The sequence below is a fragment of the Myiozetetes cayanensis genome, unplaced genomic scaffold (assembly GCF_022539395.1).
Source record: "Myiozetetes cayanensis isolate MyiCay16 unplaced genomic scaffold, myiCay2020 scf61, whole genome shotgun sequence".
Classification (NCBI taxonomy): domain Eukaryota; kingdom Metazoa; phylum Chordata; class Aves; order Passeriformes; family Tyrannidae; genus Myiozetetes; species Myiozetetes cayanensis.
In genome coordinates this window covers 109929-125825 of record NW_026087865.1, presented here as the reverse complement: position 1 = coordinate 125825, position 15897 = coordinate 109929, and the positions used below count along the sequence as shown (strand labels likewise).

Below are 15897 nucleotides of genomic sequence, written 5' to 3'. Positions count from 1 at the left end.
CGTGGAACTCGAACTTATGAAAGGAGAGATCTAAATCATAGGGTGGCTCTAAATCACGGCGAGAAGAGGGAAATTTGGTAGAGCTGGAGAATCCAAAGCCCCTCAAAAAAGGGGGTCTTAAATGACGGGAAGGTTTGGAGGAGATCCCCAATAAAGGGATCCCCGAAATGCCGGGAAACCCCTGAGGGGGGGCCCGGAATGATTGGAAAGGTTTGGGGGGGGTGGTGGGAAATACCGGTGGGAGCCCAAAATAAGGAGAGCGGGCCCCTTAAAAAACAGAGAACGAAACCCAAAACACAGGACGCGACACTAAAATAGCGCGAGGAACCCCCAAAATACAAGACAGCCCTAATATATAAGAAAGGCCCTAAAAGATGGGGGGGGCTCTAAAAGACATGAGAACCTAAAATCAGAGCTGACGAGAGAGCCCTAAACCCCCTGAACGGCGCTGGGGGGGTCCGGGCCCGGGGGGAGGCCGTGGGGAGGTCGCTGAGGGAGGGGAAGGAACCCCCAAAATCACGGAAAGGCCGCTGGAGGGGGGCGGGCCCCGCATGACGGAGCCGGGCGCTATCCCCGCGCCGCCCCCCGCGTCCAGCGGGCCCCGGGGCGGCCCCGGTACCTTTGTGGGGGTGGTGGTGGCGGTGAGGGGGGGTTACAGCGCGGGGGGTGAGGGGGGGGCTCGGTCAGAGCGGGGCCCGGGCCGGTCCCGCCGCCGCCGCCGCCATCTTACCCTGAGCCCCGGCCGCGGCCGCGATCCCGCGACAGCCGCCGCAAATCCCGCGAGAGCTCCGGGCGGCGGGGAGGGGGGAGAGAGGGAAGGCGGGGAAGGGAGAAATCTCGCGAGAGCGGTTGGGGTAGAGGGAGGGAAATACGGGAGATCTCGCGAGAGTTTGTGAGAGCACGGAGGGGGGCCTTGCGGGGAGGGGAAGCCCCGCCCCTCACGGAGAGGCCCAAACCTACCTTGATCCTAATGCCGGGCGCGGCCCCCCCCGGAACGTCGGCACTCACCGGGGCGCTGAAGGGCGGACCTGGCGGGTGGCGGCGGCGACACCGCGGGGCCGGTCCCGCTGAGGGAGGGGAAGGGAGGGAGGGGGGAGGGAGCGCGGCCTCAGCGGCGGGAACGGCGGCGGCGCGCAGGGGTCTCGCGAGAGCGCCGGGCGAAAGGAGGCAGCGAGATCTCGCGAGAGATCCGGGCAAGCCGGAGCACGAGATACCGCGAGAGCGCCTCTTGATGGGACGGCGAGATCTCGCGAGAACGCCGGCACTAAGGGCGGAGACCCCGAAATCTCGCGAGATTCTGTGGAACAATTACGTGACCCGGCGCCGGGCAATTCCCTCAATACTTCGGCTTTTTTTTGTTTCTCCTTTTTTTTTTCGTTTTTATTCTACAAATACAAAAAAGGGGCGGGGCCGCGGCCTCGGACACGCCTACAAAACCGGGGCAGCCAATGGGAAGCGGCCCCGCCCCCGTCAATCAACCTGAAGACACATGGGGGGGAGATCCCGGCAGGGACCAATCAGAGGAGGCCCCGCCCCTTCCGCGGCTCGGCCAATCACGGTGTCCGATGAGGGAGAAGGCCCCGCCTCTTCAGCCGCAGCCAATGGGAGGATGGGATCTGCTGTGGGCGGGGCCTGAATGAAGCTCCTCCCCGTTTGACCACGCCTATCATAGACCCAAATGTCCTCAATGGACATGGGCGTGGCCCGCGCGAACCGTTGTGGGCGTGGCCAGAGTTGCCCACGCCCCCCAATACGGGTGGTGGGAGGGACCACAACCACAGGGAGTGTGGCCTGGTTCAAACCACGCCCCTTTTTGTGTGGCGGGGGCGTGGTCCTGTTAAGGACACACCCACAATGGGTGGGTCTAGACAGACACACCCAATGAGGAAAGTGGGTGGGGCTACATTTGGAGGGGCGTGGCCACACCTGACCCCACCCCTTCAGGTGACCCATGGTGGGCGTGACCATGCAAGGGGGCGTGGGGTCTTGGCCACACCCGGGGGCGGGGCCAGGTGTGACCACACCCCCTCAGAGCAGCAGTTTCCCGTTCCGGTGGATCTTGAGGATCCGGCCCAGGCGCTGCTTGGCCGTGGCCAGACCCTTCCGGGGGCGTTTGCCTGGAAAGAGACCCAAAATCAGCCCAAATCCACCCAAAAATCACCTCAAATCACCCCAAACCCACTCAAAAATCACTTCCAATCACCCCAGACCCTTCTGGGGCGTTTGCCTGGAAAGGGACCCAAAATCAGCCCAAATCCACCCAAAAATCACCTCAAATCACCCCAAAACCTTTCGGGGGCCTTTGCCTGGAAAGGGACCAAAATCAGCCCAAATCCACCCAAAAATCACAGCAAATCACCTCAAACCCTTCCAGGGGCCTTTGCCTGGGAATGAACCCCCAAATCACCCCAAGTCACCCCAAAAATGACCTCAAATCACCCCAAACCCTTCTAGGATTGTCACCCCTCAGACTCCCCAAAATTCCCTTCTGGACTCCCCCAAAACCAGCCCAACCCTCCTTGAAATCCACCCCCAAAACCCCCCGTCCAGACCCCCCAAATCCCATCCAGACCCCCCAAACCCTTCCCTGAGCTCCTCCCAATCCTCCCCACTCACCGTGCTGGGGGGGGGCGGTGCCAGGGGGGCCCCTGCGCTGGCTCAGGAAGACCCCTGGGGCCATGGGGGTGGGGGCCCTGCCCGGCTGAGCCCCCCGGGTGGGAGGGCCCCCCTGGCCGGGCTGTGTACTCGTGGTCAGCCAGGCTGGGGGGGTATGGGGGGTCTGGGGGAGCTCCGGGGGCTCGGCCTCCCCCTCCCCCTCCGACCTCCACCTGCCCCTCCCCCTGCCTCAGGGTCCCCCTCCCCTGCCTCGGGCTCAGGGTCGGGCTCTTCATCCTCCTCCTCCTCCTCCTCCTCTTCCTCTTCCTCCTCCTCCTCCTCCTCAGGGGAGGGGGTGAGGGGACGGCGCTTAGTGGGGGCCCTTCCTGCGCTGCAGCTTCCGGTGCTCCTGGGGGGCACAGGGGGTCAGGGGTCCTGGGGGTCTCTGGGGTGTTTGAGGGGTCTATGGGGGCTCAGGAGGTGTTTTGGGGGGTCTGGTTTTGGCCCCCAATCTGCTGGGCCTGTTTGCCCCCAGTTTGGCCCTGTGCTCCCCTCACCAGTGCCCCCAGTGCCCCCAGTTTCCCTCACCTGCTGGGCCAGCTTGGCGGCCGCCGCGGCCAGCCCGGTCTCCACCGAGGCCACGCGGGTCCCCTCCCGCACCGGGCGGCTCTGCCGGGGCAGCGACGGCGTCACTCGGGCTGGGGGGGCAAAGGGGGACCCCAAAATTAGACACAGACATGGCAGAGAGGCTCCCCCCCTCAAATCCCACCCACACCCCCCCACCAGGGATCCCCTAAACCCCCGACAACACCCTAGAACCCTCAGGAACCCCAAATCCCACCCCCAGAGCCCCCTTGAATCTCCCCACATCACACAGGGACCCCCTTCAAACCCACCCCAAACCTCCCTAAAGCCCCCCAAAACCCCCAGGTACCCCCAACAACACCCAGCTCTCCCCACCTCCCCTACAGCCCTTAGAGACCCCCAAAAACCTCAAATCCCCCCACACCCCTGGGGATCCCCTCAAACCAAACCCCAAGCCTCTCCATCCACCCCCTCACTTCCCCTGCAGACCCGAAAACCCCCAAACCTCCCCTCAACTCCCCAACCCCATCCCAACCCCCCATCTTCTCCCCCACCCCATTTTTGGGGTGTCCCCCACCTTTGGGGCTCCAGGGAGCATCATCCGTCACCTTCTTCCTCTTGGGGAGGGACTTGAGGGCCGGGTCAGTCCTCATCCGACTCCAGGGAGGGGTAAACTGGGGAGGGGTGTCGGGGGTGTCAATGGGGGTCTGTCACACCCGGGGGCCCCCAGCGTCCCCCAAACTCACTGTACTCGGCGTCCTTGAAGCAGGCACCCAGACTGTCCTGCTCGTCCAGGCTGCCCTCGGCCTCGCTGTCCGTGCTCCGGGGGCTGGGGGCTCTCCTGCCCCCCGACCCCCAGCACCCCCTGTCGGGCCCCGAGCCCCCGACCACCAGCTGGGGGCCCAGGGGGTCCCGCGGGCAGGTTGGCCATGCACAGCATCCCCTGGATGGCCTCGCGTGTGCTGGGGACGCGGGGGCCTCGCTGGTGAGGGGGCAAAGGGGGTAAATCCACCTGGTGACCCCCAAAACTAAACCCAGCACCCCAAAAAACCCCCTAAAACTGCCTGGAGACCCCTCCCAACCAAACCCAGTACCCCCAATAACCACCTGGAGACCCCCAAAACCAAACCGAGCACCTCCAAACCCCCCCAAAACCACCTAGAGACCCCCCAAATCAATCCCAGCACCCCTAAAACCCTCCCAAAACCGCCTGGAGAACCCCAAAAATCAAACCCAGCACCCCCAAAACCAAACCCAGCACCCCTAAAAATCCCCTAAAACTGCCTGGAGAACCCCTAAACCAAATCCAGAACCCCCAAAATCAAACCCAGGACTCTCAAAACCCCCCCAAAGCCGCCTGGGGACCCCAAAATCAAACCCAGTACCCCTAAATTCCCCCCCCAAACCACCTGGAGAACCTCTAAACCAAACCGAGCACCTCCAAAATCCCCCCAAAACCGCCTAGAGACCCCCTCAAATCAATCCTAGTACCCCTAAAATCCCCCCAAAACTGCCTGGAGATCCCCAAAGTCAAACCCACCACCCCCAAAAACTCCCCAAAACTGCCTGGAGACCCCCAGGACCCTCAAAACCAAATCCAGCACCCCTAAACCCCCCCAAACCACCTGAAGAACCCCAAGACAAACCCAGAACCCTAAAAACTCCCCAAAACTGCCTGGAGACCCCCAAACCAAACCCTAAACCAAACCCAGGACCCCCAGAACCAAAGCCAGCACCTCCAACCCCCCCCACAAACCTCCTGGAGAGCCCCCCAAATCAAACCCAACACCCCTAAAAACCCCCCAAACTGCCTGGAAGCCCCCAAAACCAAATCCAGGACCCTCAAAACCAAACCCAGCACCCCCAAAACCACCTGGAGATCCCCAAAGTCTCAAACCCAGCACCCCCCAAACCAAACCCAGCACCCCCAAAACCCCCAGAACTGCCTGGAGACCCCAAAAGTCAAACCCAGCACCCCCAAACCCCCCCAAAACCACTCGCAGACCCCCAAAACCAAACCCAGGACCCTCAAAACCAAACCCAGGACCCTCAAAACCAAATCCAGTCCCCCCATAAGGTCCTCCACAGCCCTTAAAGACCCCCCAGAACCCCCTCAAATCCCCCACAGCCCCCAGGGGCCCCCAAAGCCCCCACCTGAGTTGGGGGTACTCGGAGCCCCCCACTTGCCGACTGGCCTTGAGCAGGTCGAGGATCCCGGCACTGCCCCCGGCAGCTCCTTCCTCATCCTCATCTGTGGTGTAATCCTCCTGTGTGGGGGGGGAATGAGTCCAAAACCCCCCAAAATAACCCCAAAATATCCCACTCATCCTCGTCTATGGTGTAATCCTCCTGTGGGGTGGGGGGAATGAGTCCAAAACCCCCCAAAACCCCCAAAATAACCCCAAAATATCCCCTTCATCCTCATCTATGGTGTAATCCTCCTGAGGGGAGGAAATGTGCCCCAAACCCCACAAAATAACCCCAAAATATCCCAAAATAACCCCCTCATTGTTGTCCGTGGTGTAATTCTCCTGAGGGAGGGAAATGAGCCCCAAACCACCCAAAATAACCCCAAAATATTCCAAAATAATCCCCTCACGCTTGTCCACAGTGTAATCCTCCTGAGGAAGGGGAAAATGAGTCCCAAACCACTCAAAATAACCCCAAAATATCCCAAAATACCCATCTCATCCTCATCATGGATACTAATTCTTCTGTTTAGGTGAGGAATCAGCCCCCCAAACCCCCCAAAATATCCCCAAATCTTCTCTGGGCCCCCCCTTCAACCGCCCCCCAGAACACCCTCTGGGACCCTTACCAAGCTCCCACAGTGGCCCCAAAGCCCTTTGGGACACCCCTGACACCCTCTAACAGCCCCCAGGCCCCCAGGACCCCCCAGGACCCCCCAGACCCACCTCGATGTCAAAATCCACCTCCCCGGCTCCCGCACCCGGTTGGGGTCCGAGCAGGGCTTGGCCCGGGGCAGCTTCCGGGGAGCCCTGGGGGGCAAAGGGGCGTCACGAGGGGCAGGGACTCCAGCACCCCCAGAGGGGATTTGGGGCTCTGGGGTAGTTAAGGAAATTTGGGGATGTTTTGGGGTGCTGAGGGGATTTGGGGGTCCTCAATTTTTGGGGTGTTGGAGGTTTTTGAAGGTACCCACAGGGCAGGGGGCGGGGGGCAGGGGATGGGGAGGGATTTTGGGGGAGCTTTGGGAGGGTTTGGAGGATTTTGGGGGTTACCCACAGGGCAGCTGTCAGAGGGGGTTTGGGGGTTGTTTGGGGGTTTGGGGCTTTCTGGGGGTTACCCTGAGGTAGCCAGCAGGGCATTTAAGTGGGATTTTGGGGGAGTTTTTGGGGAGTTTCTGGGGGTACCCACGAGGCAGCCGGCGGGGCCCCTCCGGGAGGGGTCTCATCAATCTGCAGCTCCTCCTCTGAGTCCAAGTCCAGGGGGAGCTGGGGGAGCAGGGGGGATGGGGGCACGGGACCCCAGAGCCCCCAGGTCGGCTCCGGCGGGTCCTGGAGGGTGGGAGGGGTCAGTGAGGACCCCTTGAGCCCCAAAACCCATCTCCCCAGTGCCCCCAAATCCCTCTGAGACACCCCCACCGCCCTAAATTCCCTCTTGGAATCAACCCCACTGCTCCCAAACCTCCCTGAGACCCCCTCCCAATGCCCCCAAATCCCCCTGGGAACCCTCTCAAACCCCAAACCCCTCCTGAGACCCCCTGGACCCCAAAAACCCACCTGGGACACCCCCCTGGCATCCAACCCCCTCAGAACCCAAAACCACCCCCAGCCCCCAGAATCCCCCAAGATTCCTTCCATACCCCCCAACCACCCCCCAGGCTCCTCCAGAGCCCCCCAATTCCTGCTGGGACCCCACAAGTCCCCCTTAGCACCCAAATCCAACCCCAGACCCCCAGTGCCCCCCTGCTCACCGAGCCCCCCGTTGTGCAGGGGGTCTGGGAGTCCCCTCGAGTCGGGGTCCGTCTCCTCCGGGCTGGAGCTGGGGGTCAGGCTGGGGGCCCCCTGAGAGTCAGGGGGTCCCCAACCCTGACCCTGCCCCCAAACACCCCCCCAGCCCCCTCCTCACCTCCTCATCCTCCTCAGGGGGGTCCGGGGGGTTGAGGCCCCCATCATCAGGGGGCGGGAGCTGGGAGGGGGCTTGCGGGGACCCCCCTTTTTGGGGGCCGGGACCCCCCAGGGGGGGCCAAAGGGGGTCCCCGACATCCCCGTGCTCTGCTGGAACAGCTCCTGGGGGGAGAGGAGGGGTCAGGAGGGGCTCCAAGTGCCCCCCCAGTGACTCCCAGTAACCCCCAGTAACTGCCCAAAGTTTCCAGAAACACCTCCAGTGACCCCCAGTAACCCCCCAAAAGGTTCTAGACACTCCACCCAGTAACTCCCAGTACGTCCCAGTAACCACCCAAAGCTCCCAGAGAACCCCCCCAGGAACTGCCAATGACTCCCAGCCCCTTCCCAGTCCCCTTCAGTCCCTTCCCAGCCCCTCCCCAGTGATGCCCAGTCCCCTCCCAGTCCCTCCCAGTGCTCCCAGTAACCTCAGCCAGCCGGATCTCCCTGCCCAGTTCCTTCACCAGCTGTCCCGGCCGGACGGTTTCGGGGATCTCGTGTTCGTGCTCCCCCAGCACCTGATTTGCGGGGGGGTTAGAGGGGCAAATGTGGGAGGACCCCCTCAAAACAAACCCCCTAAACATCCCCCCCACCAACAGGGACCCCAAAAACTGGGGGAATCCCCAAATAAAAGAGGGAAACCCCCAAACCTCCCCCTCAAATCCAGCTTCACCCACCCACCCCTGTAACCCCCAGAACCCCTAAAACCTCCCTGTAACCCCCAAACCCACCCTGTAACCCCTCCCAGGGCCACCCAAACCCCAGAGCCCCCCTCAAATCCTCTGTAAACCTCCCCAAATCCTCCTCTAACCCCTCAATATCCCCCATAAACCCTCCCCAGGACCCCCAGCCCCCAAACCCCCTGTAATCCCCCAAAATCCTCCCATAGACCCTTCCCCAGAACCCCAGCCCCCAAACCCCCTGTAAGCCCCCAAAATCCTCCCATAGACCCTCCCCAGAACCCCCAGCCCCCAACTCCCCCATAACCTCACAGATCCCCTGTAGCTCCCCTCCCAGGACCCCCAGCCCCCAAACCCCCTGCAGCACCCCCAAATCCCCCTGTAGCCCCCCAAAGGACTCCTCCAGGCCCCCAAAGCCCCCAGACCCACCTCCCTGCGGGTCCAGGCGCGGAAGGCCCCGCTCAGGGCCTTGGCCCCGTGCACCAGGTAGGCCGCGGGGTGTCGGCGGTTCTCCCGCAGCCCTGGGGAACCCCAAAACTCAGGGACCCCCCAGGAACCCCCGTAGCCTTAGGGGACCCACCAGCACTCAAGGACCCCCAGGACCCTCCAGACCCCCCCTCTCCTTCCAAAGCCCCAGGTGGGACCCCCAGGAATGCCCCAAAGGCACCTCCAGACAGGGCTGAGACCCCCCAAAATTGGGGATGAGATCCCCAAAGACCCCCCCAGAATCAGGGATGGGACCCCCAGAGGTGGTTAAGGCTTCTCCCCCAACCCCTCTCAAATGGGTTTAAACCCCCAGCCCCCCTGGATGGGGTTTAAAGCCCCTCAACTTCACCCCCGAATGGGTTTAAATTCCCCAGCCCCCAGTATGGGATTTAAAGCCCCCAACTCCTCCCAGCACAGGGTTTAAAGTCCCCCCACCCCCTCAAAGCCCCCCAGCCCCGAATTTGGGGCACCCACCTCGGAAGGTGTCCAGGAGGTGCCTCCCCACGTACCAACAAATGGTCTCGAAGTTGGGGAACTTCACCGGGTCGGAGCCGCTGAGGCGCCGCTCCAGCTCGTACGCCCTGGGGGGAGAAATGGGGGGGCTTGGGGGGCCAGGGAACCCCACAGGACCCCATGGAACCCCACAGGACCCCATGGAACCCCACAGGACCCCATGGAACCCCACAGAACTGGCCTGGTCTTGAGGGTCCCCAAAATCCCCCCCAAAGACTCAAAACCATCCCTCAAAAACCCCCTGAAGATGCCCCCAAAAACACTCTAAAGCCCAACCAAGGACCCCCAAAAACACTCTAAAGCCCATGAAGCACCCCCCAAAACAACCTAAAGCTCACCAAGGACCTCCAAAAACACCCTAAGCCCATCAAGGACCCCCAAAAACACTCTAAAACCCACGAAGCACCCCCAAAAACACCCTAAAGCCCAACCAAGGACCTCCAAAAACACCCTAAAGCCCAACCAAGGACCCCCAAAACCACCCTAAATCTCACCAAGGACCCCCCAAAACACTCTAAAACCCAACCAAGCACCCCCCAAAACACCCTAAAGCCCAACCAACGACCCCCAAAAACACCCTAAAGCTCACCAAGCACCCCCAAAAACACTAAACCCAACCAAGGACACCCAAAACACCTTAGAGAGCACAAAAAATGCATTAAAACCTCCCAAAGACACCCCCAAAACACTCGAAAGACCTCCCAAAACACCCCCCGAACACCCTAAAACCTCCCGAACCACCCTGAAGCCCCCCAAAAACACCCCCCAAAGCCCCCCCACCTGAGCTGCATCCCGATGTTGAGGCTGTGCAGGAAGTTGCCCCCGAAAGCCAAACAGTCCACGGGGGTCAGCGAGGCCTGGATCCACCCTGGGGGGCACGGGGGGGGTCAGAGGGTGCTGGGGGAAGGCTGAGGGTGTGTTGGGGGCTCTGACCCTGGCACAGGTGTGGCTGGGGGTCTGTAAGTGTTGGGGGGGGGGTCTGTAGGGTTTAGGGGTGTATTTCAGTGCCCCCTCTCACCTGTAGGGATGAACAAGGTCTGGCCCTGGTGCAGGTGGTTATGGGGGTGTGTTTAGGGGTCCCTACTGGGTTTGGGGGTCCCTGTCCCCCTCAGACTCACCCAGATCCACCGGGGCTGGGAGGTCAAGGTCTGGGCGCGCTGGGGTTGTTCGGGGTGTGCTAGGCCTGCTGGGGACAGGCTGAGGTGTGTCGAGGCTGACCCTGGCACGGTGTGGCTGAGGGTCTGTAGGTGTTGGGGGTCTGTCAGGGTTTAGGGTGTATTTTAGTGCCCCTCTCACTGTAGGGATGAACAAGGTCTGGCCCTGGTGCAGGTGGTTGTGGGGAGCGTTAGGGGTCCCTACTGGGTTTGGGGGTCCCTGTCCCCCTCAGACTCACCCATGGGGATGAAGAGGGTCTGCCCTTGGTGCAGGTAACATTTGGGTGCGTTTGGGGGTCCCTGCTGTGTTTGGGGGTCCCTGGACTCACTTACTGGGATGAAGAGGGTCTGCCTCTGGCACAGGTGAGGTGTGGGTGCGTTTAGGGGTCCCTGCTGTGTTTGGGGGGCCCCCCCAGACTCACCCATGGGGATGAAGAGGGTCTGCCCCTGGTGCAGGTGAGGTTTGGGTGTGTTTGGGGTTCCCTAATGGGTTTGGGGGTCCCTTCTGTGTTTGGGGGTCCCTGGACTCACTTACTGGGATGAAGAGGGTCTGCCTCTGGCACAGGTGAGGTGTGGGTGCGTTTAGGGGTCCCTGCTGTGTTTGGGGATCCCTGTCCCCCCCCAACTCATCCGTGGGGATGAAGAGGGTCTGCCTTGGTGCAGGTAACATTTGGGTGCGTTTAGGGGTCCCTGCTGTGTTTGGGGATCCCTGTCCCCCTCAGACTCACCCGTGGGGATGAAGAGGGTCTGCCCCTGGCACGGGTGAGGTGTGGGTGCGCTCGGGGGTCCCTGCTGTGTTTAGGGGGTTCCTGTTTCCCCCAGACTCACGGGGATGAAGAGGGTCTGCCCCTGGTGCAGGTGAGGTTTGGGTGTGTGGGGGGTTCCCTGCTGTGTTTGGGGATCCCTGCTGTGTTTGGGGGTCCCTGGCCCCCCCAGACTCACCCGTGGGGATGAAGAGGGTCTGCCCCTGGCGCAGGTGGCACCGGTAGCACCGATCCACCTGGTCCCCGAAGAAGAGCTCGGGGCGGTTGCGGGAGCTGCTCCAGGCCTCGAACAGGGACAGGTTGGCGGCCGAGGGACGCGCCAGGTAAAAGATCTTCTCACCCTGAGGGGGGGGCACAGGGGGGCACATCAGGGGCAGCCCCCCCCCAAATCTCCCTGTAGCCCTGCCCTGAACCCTCAAATCCCCCATAAAACCACCCTATACCCCCCTCCAGGCACCCCAAATGCCCCTTAAACCCCCTAAAACTCCTTAATAACCCCCTCAGCCCCCAAAACCCAACACAACCCATCACATCCCCTTCCAGACACCCCAAACACCTGTAACCCCCCTACACCCCCTGTAAAGCCCCCTAACTCCCTGCAACTCCCCCAAACACGCTGCAATCCCCCAAACCCCTTGTAATCCCCCTAACCCCTCTTAAACCCCCAAACCTTTTGTAACCCGCCCAAATCCCAACTCCCCCAAACCTACTAACCCCTGTAACTCCCCCAAACCTGCTGTAACCTCCCAAACCCCCTGCAACTTCCCCAAACCTGCCTAACTCCCAAGCCCCTGTACCCCCAACCCCATCCAAAGTGCCCCCTCAACCCCGATCATGTGGCACCAGGCCGAGGTGCCTCCACAGTCACTGCTGCTGCACCCACAGCCCCAATTCCCCTGTAGCCCCCTGTAACCTCACCCAAGCCCTCTGCAGCCCACCCCCACCCCTCCCAGAGCACCCCCGACCTTGAGCACGTGGCACCAGGCCGAGGTGCCCCCACAGGCGATGTGGAAGTCGCAGTAGCCGTCCTTGGCCCCCATCAGGCAGTACTTCTGCACGCTCGGCCGCTCCCGCGCCGACTCCCCCGGCCACAGGTTCTCCACCCACGAGAGCTTCCGCACGATCCGGGGGTCTGCACCAGGTTGGACAGCCTGGGGGCATGGGAGGGGCAGGGGGTTACATGGGAGCCAGGGGGCTGCACCAGGTTGGACAGCCTGGGGGGCACAGGAGGGGTCAGGGGGCACAGGGGGCTGCACCAGGTTGGACAGCCTGGGGGCACAGGAGGGGCAGGGGGGTACAGGGAGCTGCACCAGGTTGGACAGCCTGGGGGGGCACAGGGGGGGTCATCAGCACCCACCTGGTGTCAGAGAACTCGAGGCCGGTGACGTTCAGGACCCTCTCGCGCCGGGGACCCCCCAAATAGGCCACGAAGTCCCCGAGGCGCATGCGGAGCTCGGCCTGGCGGCCCACGTCCAGCACTGAGACCACCTTGTCTGCCCCTGGAGACCCCCAGGGGTGAGAGAGACCCCCTGACCCCCCCCAAACCCCCCCTGACCCACATCCAGCACTGAGACCACCTTGTCTGCCCCTGGAGACCCCCAGGGGTGAGAGAGACCCCCTGACCCCCAAGCCCCACAGACCCCCTGACCCACGTCCAGCACTGAGACCACCTTGTCTGCCCCTGGGACCCCAGGGGTGAGAGAGACCCCCTGACCCACCCTAAACCCCACTGACCCTCCTGCCCCACGTCCAAGCACTTGGGAGACCCCTGAGCGCCCCCAAACCCCCACTGAGCCCCCAAAGCCCCCCTGAACCCCCTCAAAGCCCCCCATGACCCCCCCAGGCTCACCCACGTAGTGCAGGACGTCACGGGGGGTGAAGGAGGGGGGGGGCAGGGTCATTCCCAGCCCCTCCTGCCGGGACACCAGGATGGGCACACTGAAGCTGTTCTCCTCCAGGTACTCCACCGTCAGCTGGGCCCCCCCCGGCCGCAGCAGCACCTCATCCGCACTGGGGGGGATGACACAGGACCCTTGAGACCCCCCCCGAACTGACCAAAACCCCCCAGGACCCCCCTGGGACCCTCCAACCCAGCACAGCCCCCAGCGAGGGACAAAGCCCCCACCTGGGGAAGGGGCTCAGCTGGGATGGGACCCTCCCCTGGGGGTGTCCCCCTCTTCTGGGGTTGTGTCCCCTGCCCTGGGGGTGTGTCCCCCTCTCCTGGGGGTGTCCCCCTCTCCTGGGGGTGTGTCCCCCTTGCCCTGGGGGTGTCCCCTCTCCTGGGGGTGTCCCTCACCTGGGGAAGGTTCGTCCCCGCAGCTCCCGGATGAACTGGGCGCTCCCGGTCCGGGCGGGGCGGCCCCCGGGGGGTTCCTGATCCGGAGCCTTCGGGGGGCCCCGGCGCCGCTTCACTGTGGGAACAGGGCACGGGTGAGGCCACGGGAAACGTGGGAATACAGGGATAATGGGGAGTACAAGGATCCACTGGGATGTGGGAATGGGGAGAAAGGAGAAGGACAGAAGGGAATGGTGATACAGGGGACACAGGGATATGGAGGGATACAGGAGGACACAAGGAATACAGGGATACAAGGATACAGAAGACACAAGAGATACAAGGGGTACAGGAGAACACGAGGACACAGGACCACACAAGGATACAGGAAAAAAGGAGGACACAAGGGGAGACAAGAATACAGGGAACACAGGGATACAAGGAGACACAGGGAGACACAGGAATACAGGAGGATACAGAGGACACGCAGGGACACAGGCACGGGTGTGTCCCTGGAAAACACTGAGGGATACAGAAGGAACACACGGATACAAAGCCAGGAATGTGGCTGGCACCAGGGACACATGGACACAGAGACAGCCAAGGATCCACAGGAACCCAGTGACCTCCCTGCAGAGCTGGGAACATGTGGATCCAGAGGGACCCCCCCAGGCATGGAGGGACACGGGATGATCCAGGAAGACATGGATCCACAGGGACCGGGGGGGATCCACAGGGACCGGGGGGGGATCCACAGGGACCGGGGGGGATCCACAGGGACTGGGAGGGATCCTGGGAGGATTTAGGTTTCCATGGATCCACAGGGACCCAGGTGGATTTAGGTTTCCATGGATCCACAGGAACCCAGGTGGATTTAGGTTTCCATGGATCCACAGGGACCCGGGAACATTCGGGCCCACAAGGACTTGTCTGGGCCGGAGTTTCCATGGGATCCACAGGGATCTGGTCACAGCCAGATCCACAGGGACCAAACAAGCTCAGGAACAGGCACATCCCTAGGTTTTTATGGATACATGTGGATCCAACAGCAGATGGATCCAGAGGGACCCCAGAACACAGGGATTCACGGAAACCCAGGAACAGAGGGATGTACAAGGACCTGCCTGCACCTGGGATTTTGTACATTGGGAAGCTCGTGAATCTGTGGAGACCCACGTGGACCTGGGCTTCCATGGGAACACATGGATCCAGGAACAGCTGGATCCACAGACATCCAGGGATTCACATGGATCCAGGAACAGCTGGATCCACAGACATCCAGGAATTCACATGGATCCAGGAACAGCTGGATCCAGACACCCAGGGATTCACATGGATCCAGGAACAGATGGATCCAGACATCCAGGGATTCACATGGATCGAGGAACAGCTGGATCCACAGACACCCAGGAATTCACATGGATCGAGGAACACATGGACCCACAGACCCAACCAGGAATTCATATGGACCCAGAAACAGATGGATCCACAGACACAAACAGAAACTCCCATGGATCCAGGAACAGATGGACCCACAGACACAACCAGAAACTCCCATGGATCCAGAAACAGATGGATCCACCGACACAACCAGGAATTCATATGGATCGAGGTGTTCCTGGAATTCACAATCAGGAATTCACGTGATCCAGGTGTTCCTGAATCCACAGACACCCAGGAATTCACATGGATCCAGAAACAGATGGATGCACAGACACAATCAGGAACCCACATGGATCCAGGAACACCTGGATCCACAGACACACCAGGAATTCCCACGGACCCAGGAACAGATGGATCCAGGAGGACTCATGCAAGCCTGGGTTCCTCTGGACCCACGTGACCCCAGGAACACGAGGATCCCCAGGGATCTGAATCCACAGGGATTGACACGGACCTGTCTGGACAGGGGTCACACAGACCCCCCGAACCCAGACACGGATGGGACACGCCATGGACACGTGTGGACCCCCAGGAGCCCCACAGGGTCCTGGCATGGATCCAGAGGGACCCAGGCCCCCATCCCAGTCCCTCCCAGTGCCCCCCAGTGCTCCCAGTTCACTCACTGACGGAGGGCCCCCTGAGCACGGCGCACTGGGGGCAGTGGTACAGGTCGATGTCGGCCGCCGCCTCCTCCTCCACCCCCACGCAGCTGTGGGGACACCCAGTCACTCCCAGTGCCTCCCAGTAACCCCCAGGTACATCCCCAGTGCCTCCCAGGAACCCCCAGGCACATCCCCAGTGCCCCCCAGTAACTCCCAGTCACCCTCAGTGCCTCCCAGTAACCCCCAGGCACCCACCCAGTAACACCCAGTGCCTCCCAGTAAGTCCCAGGCATGCCCCCAGTGCCTCCCAGTAACCCCCAGGCATCCACCCAGTAACCCTCAGTCGCCCCCAGGCATCCACCCAGTTCCCCCCAGACTTCTCCCAGTCCTTCCCAACCCTCTCCCAGTCCCTCCCAGTGCCCCCCAGTCCCTCCCAGTGCCCCCCAACCCCCTCCCAGTGCCCCCAATCCCTCCCAGTGCCCCAGTCACACCTGCCATGGAACCAGTCCTGGCAGCCATCGCACTCGATCATGAACCGGGTCACGTCGTAGGGGAGGCGGCACAGGCAGTAAACGGGCACCGAGGCCATGGCGGGACCCCGGGGACCCCTCAGGCCCCGGACCCCCTGAGCCCCTACGGACCCCCGGTCCCCCGGGCCGGGACATCGTGAGGACCC

At 62.1% G+C, this 15897-nt stretch overlaps 2 protein-coding genes across 2 annotated transcripts in view; both read right to left on the bottom strand.

Annotated features, from left to right (window-relative positions):
• The window catches only part of HUWE1 (HECT, UBA and WWE domain containing E3 ubiquitin protein ligase 1), a 48412-nt gene extending 47320 nt beyond the window's left edge, over positions 1-1092 (bottom strand). Inside the window, 1 exon segment of the mRNA XM_050337312.1 lies at positions 961-1092. The gene's annotated coding sequence lies outside the window, so the exon portion shown is untranslated.
• Positions 1093-1344: 252 nt separating this feature from the next.
• PHF8 (PHD finger protein 8) lies at positions 1345-15824 on the bottom strand. The gene is given in 29 exon segments (XM_050337310.1): positions 1345-2117; positions 2617-2711; positions 2713-2797; positions 2829-2973; positions 2975-3004; positions 3184-3293; positions 3758-3824; positions 3826-3854; positions 3927-4066; positions 4068-4149; positions 4152-4162; positions 5335-5447; positions 6096-6115; positions 6118-6179; positions 6556-6632; positions 7270-7322; positions 7325-7430; positions 7733-7822; positions 8414-8505; positions 8945-9051; positions 9764-9851; positions 11080-11242; positions 11867-12033; positions 12036-12052; positions 12259-12400; positions 12751-12911; positions 13198-13312; positions 15243-15328; positions 15713-15824. Coding segments are annotated over 29 exon segments (2640 nt in total). The 5' UTR covers positions 15811-15824; the 3' UTR covers positions 1345-2028.
• Positions 15825-15897: the final 73 nt, after the last annotated feature.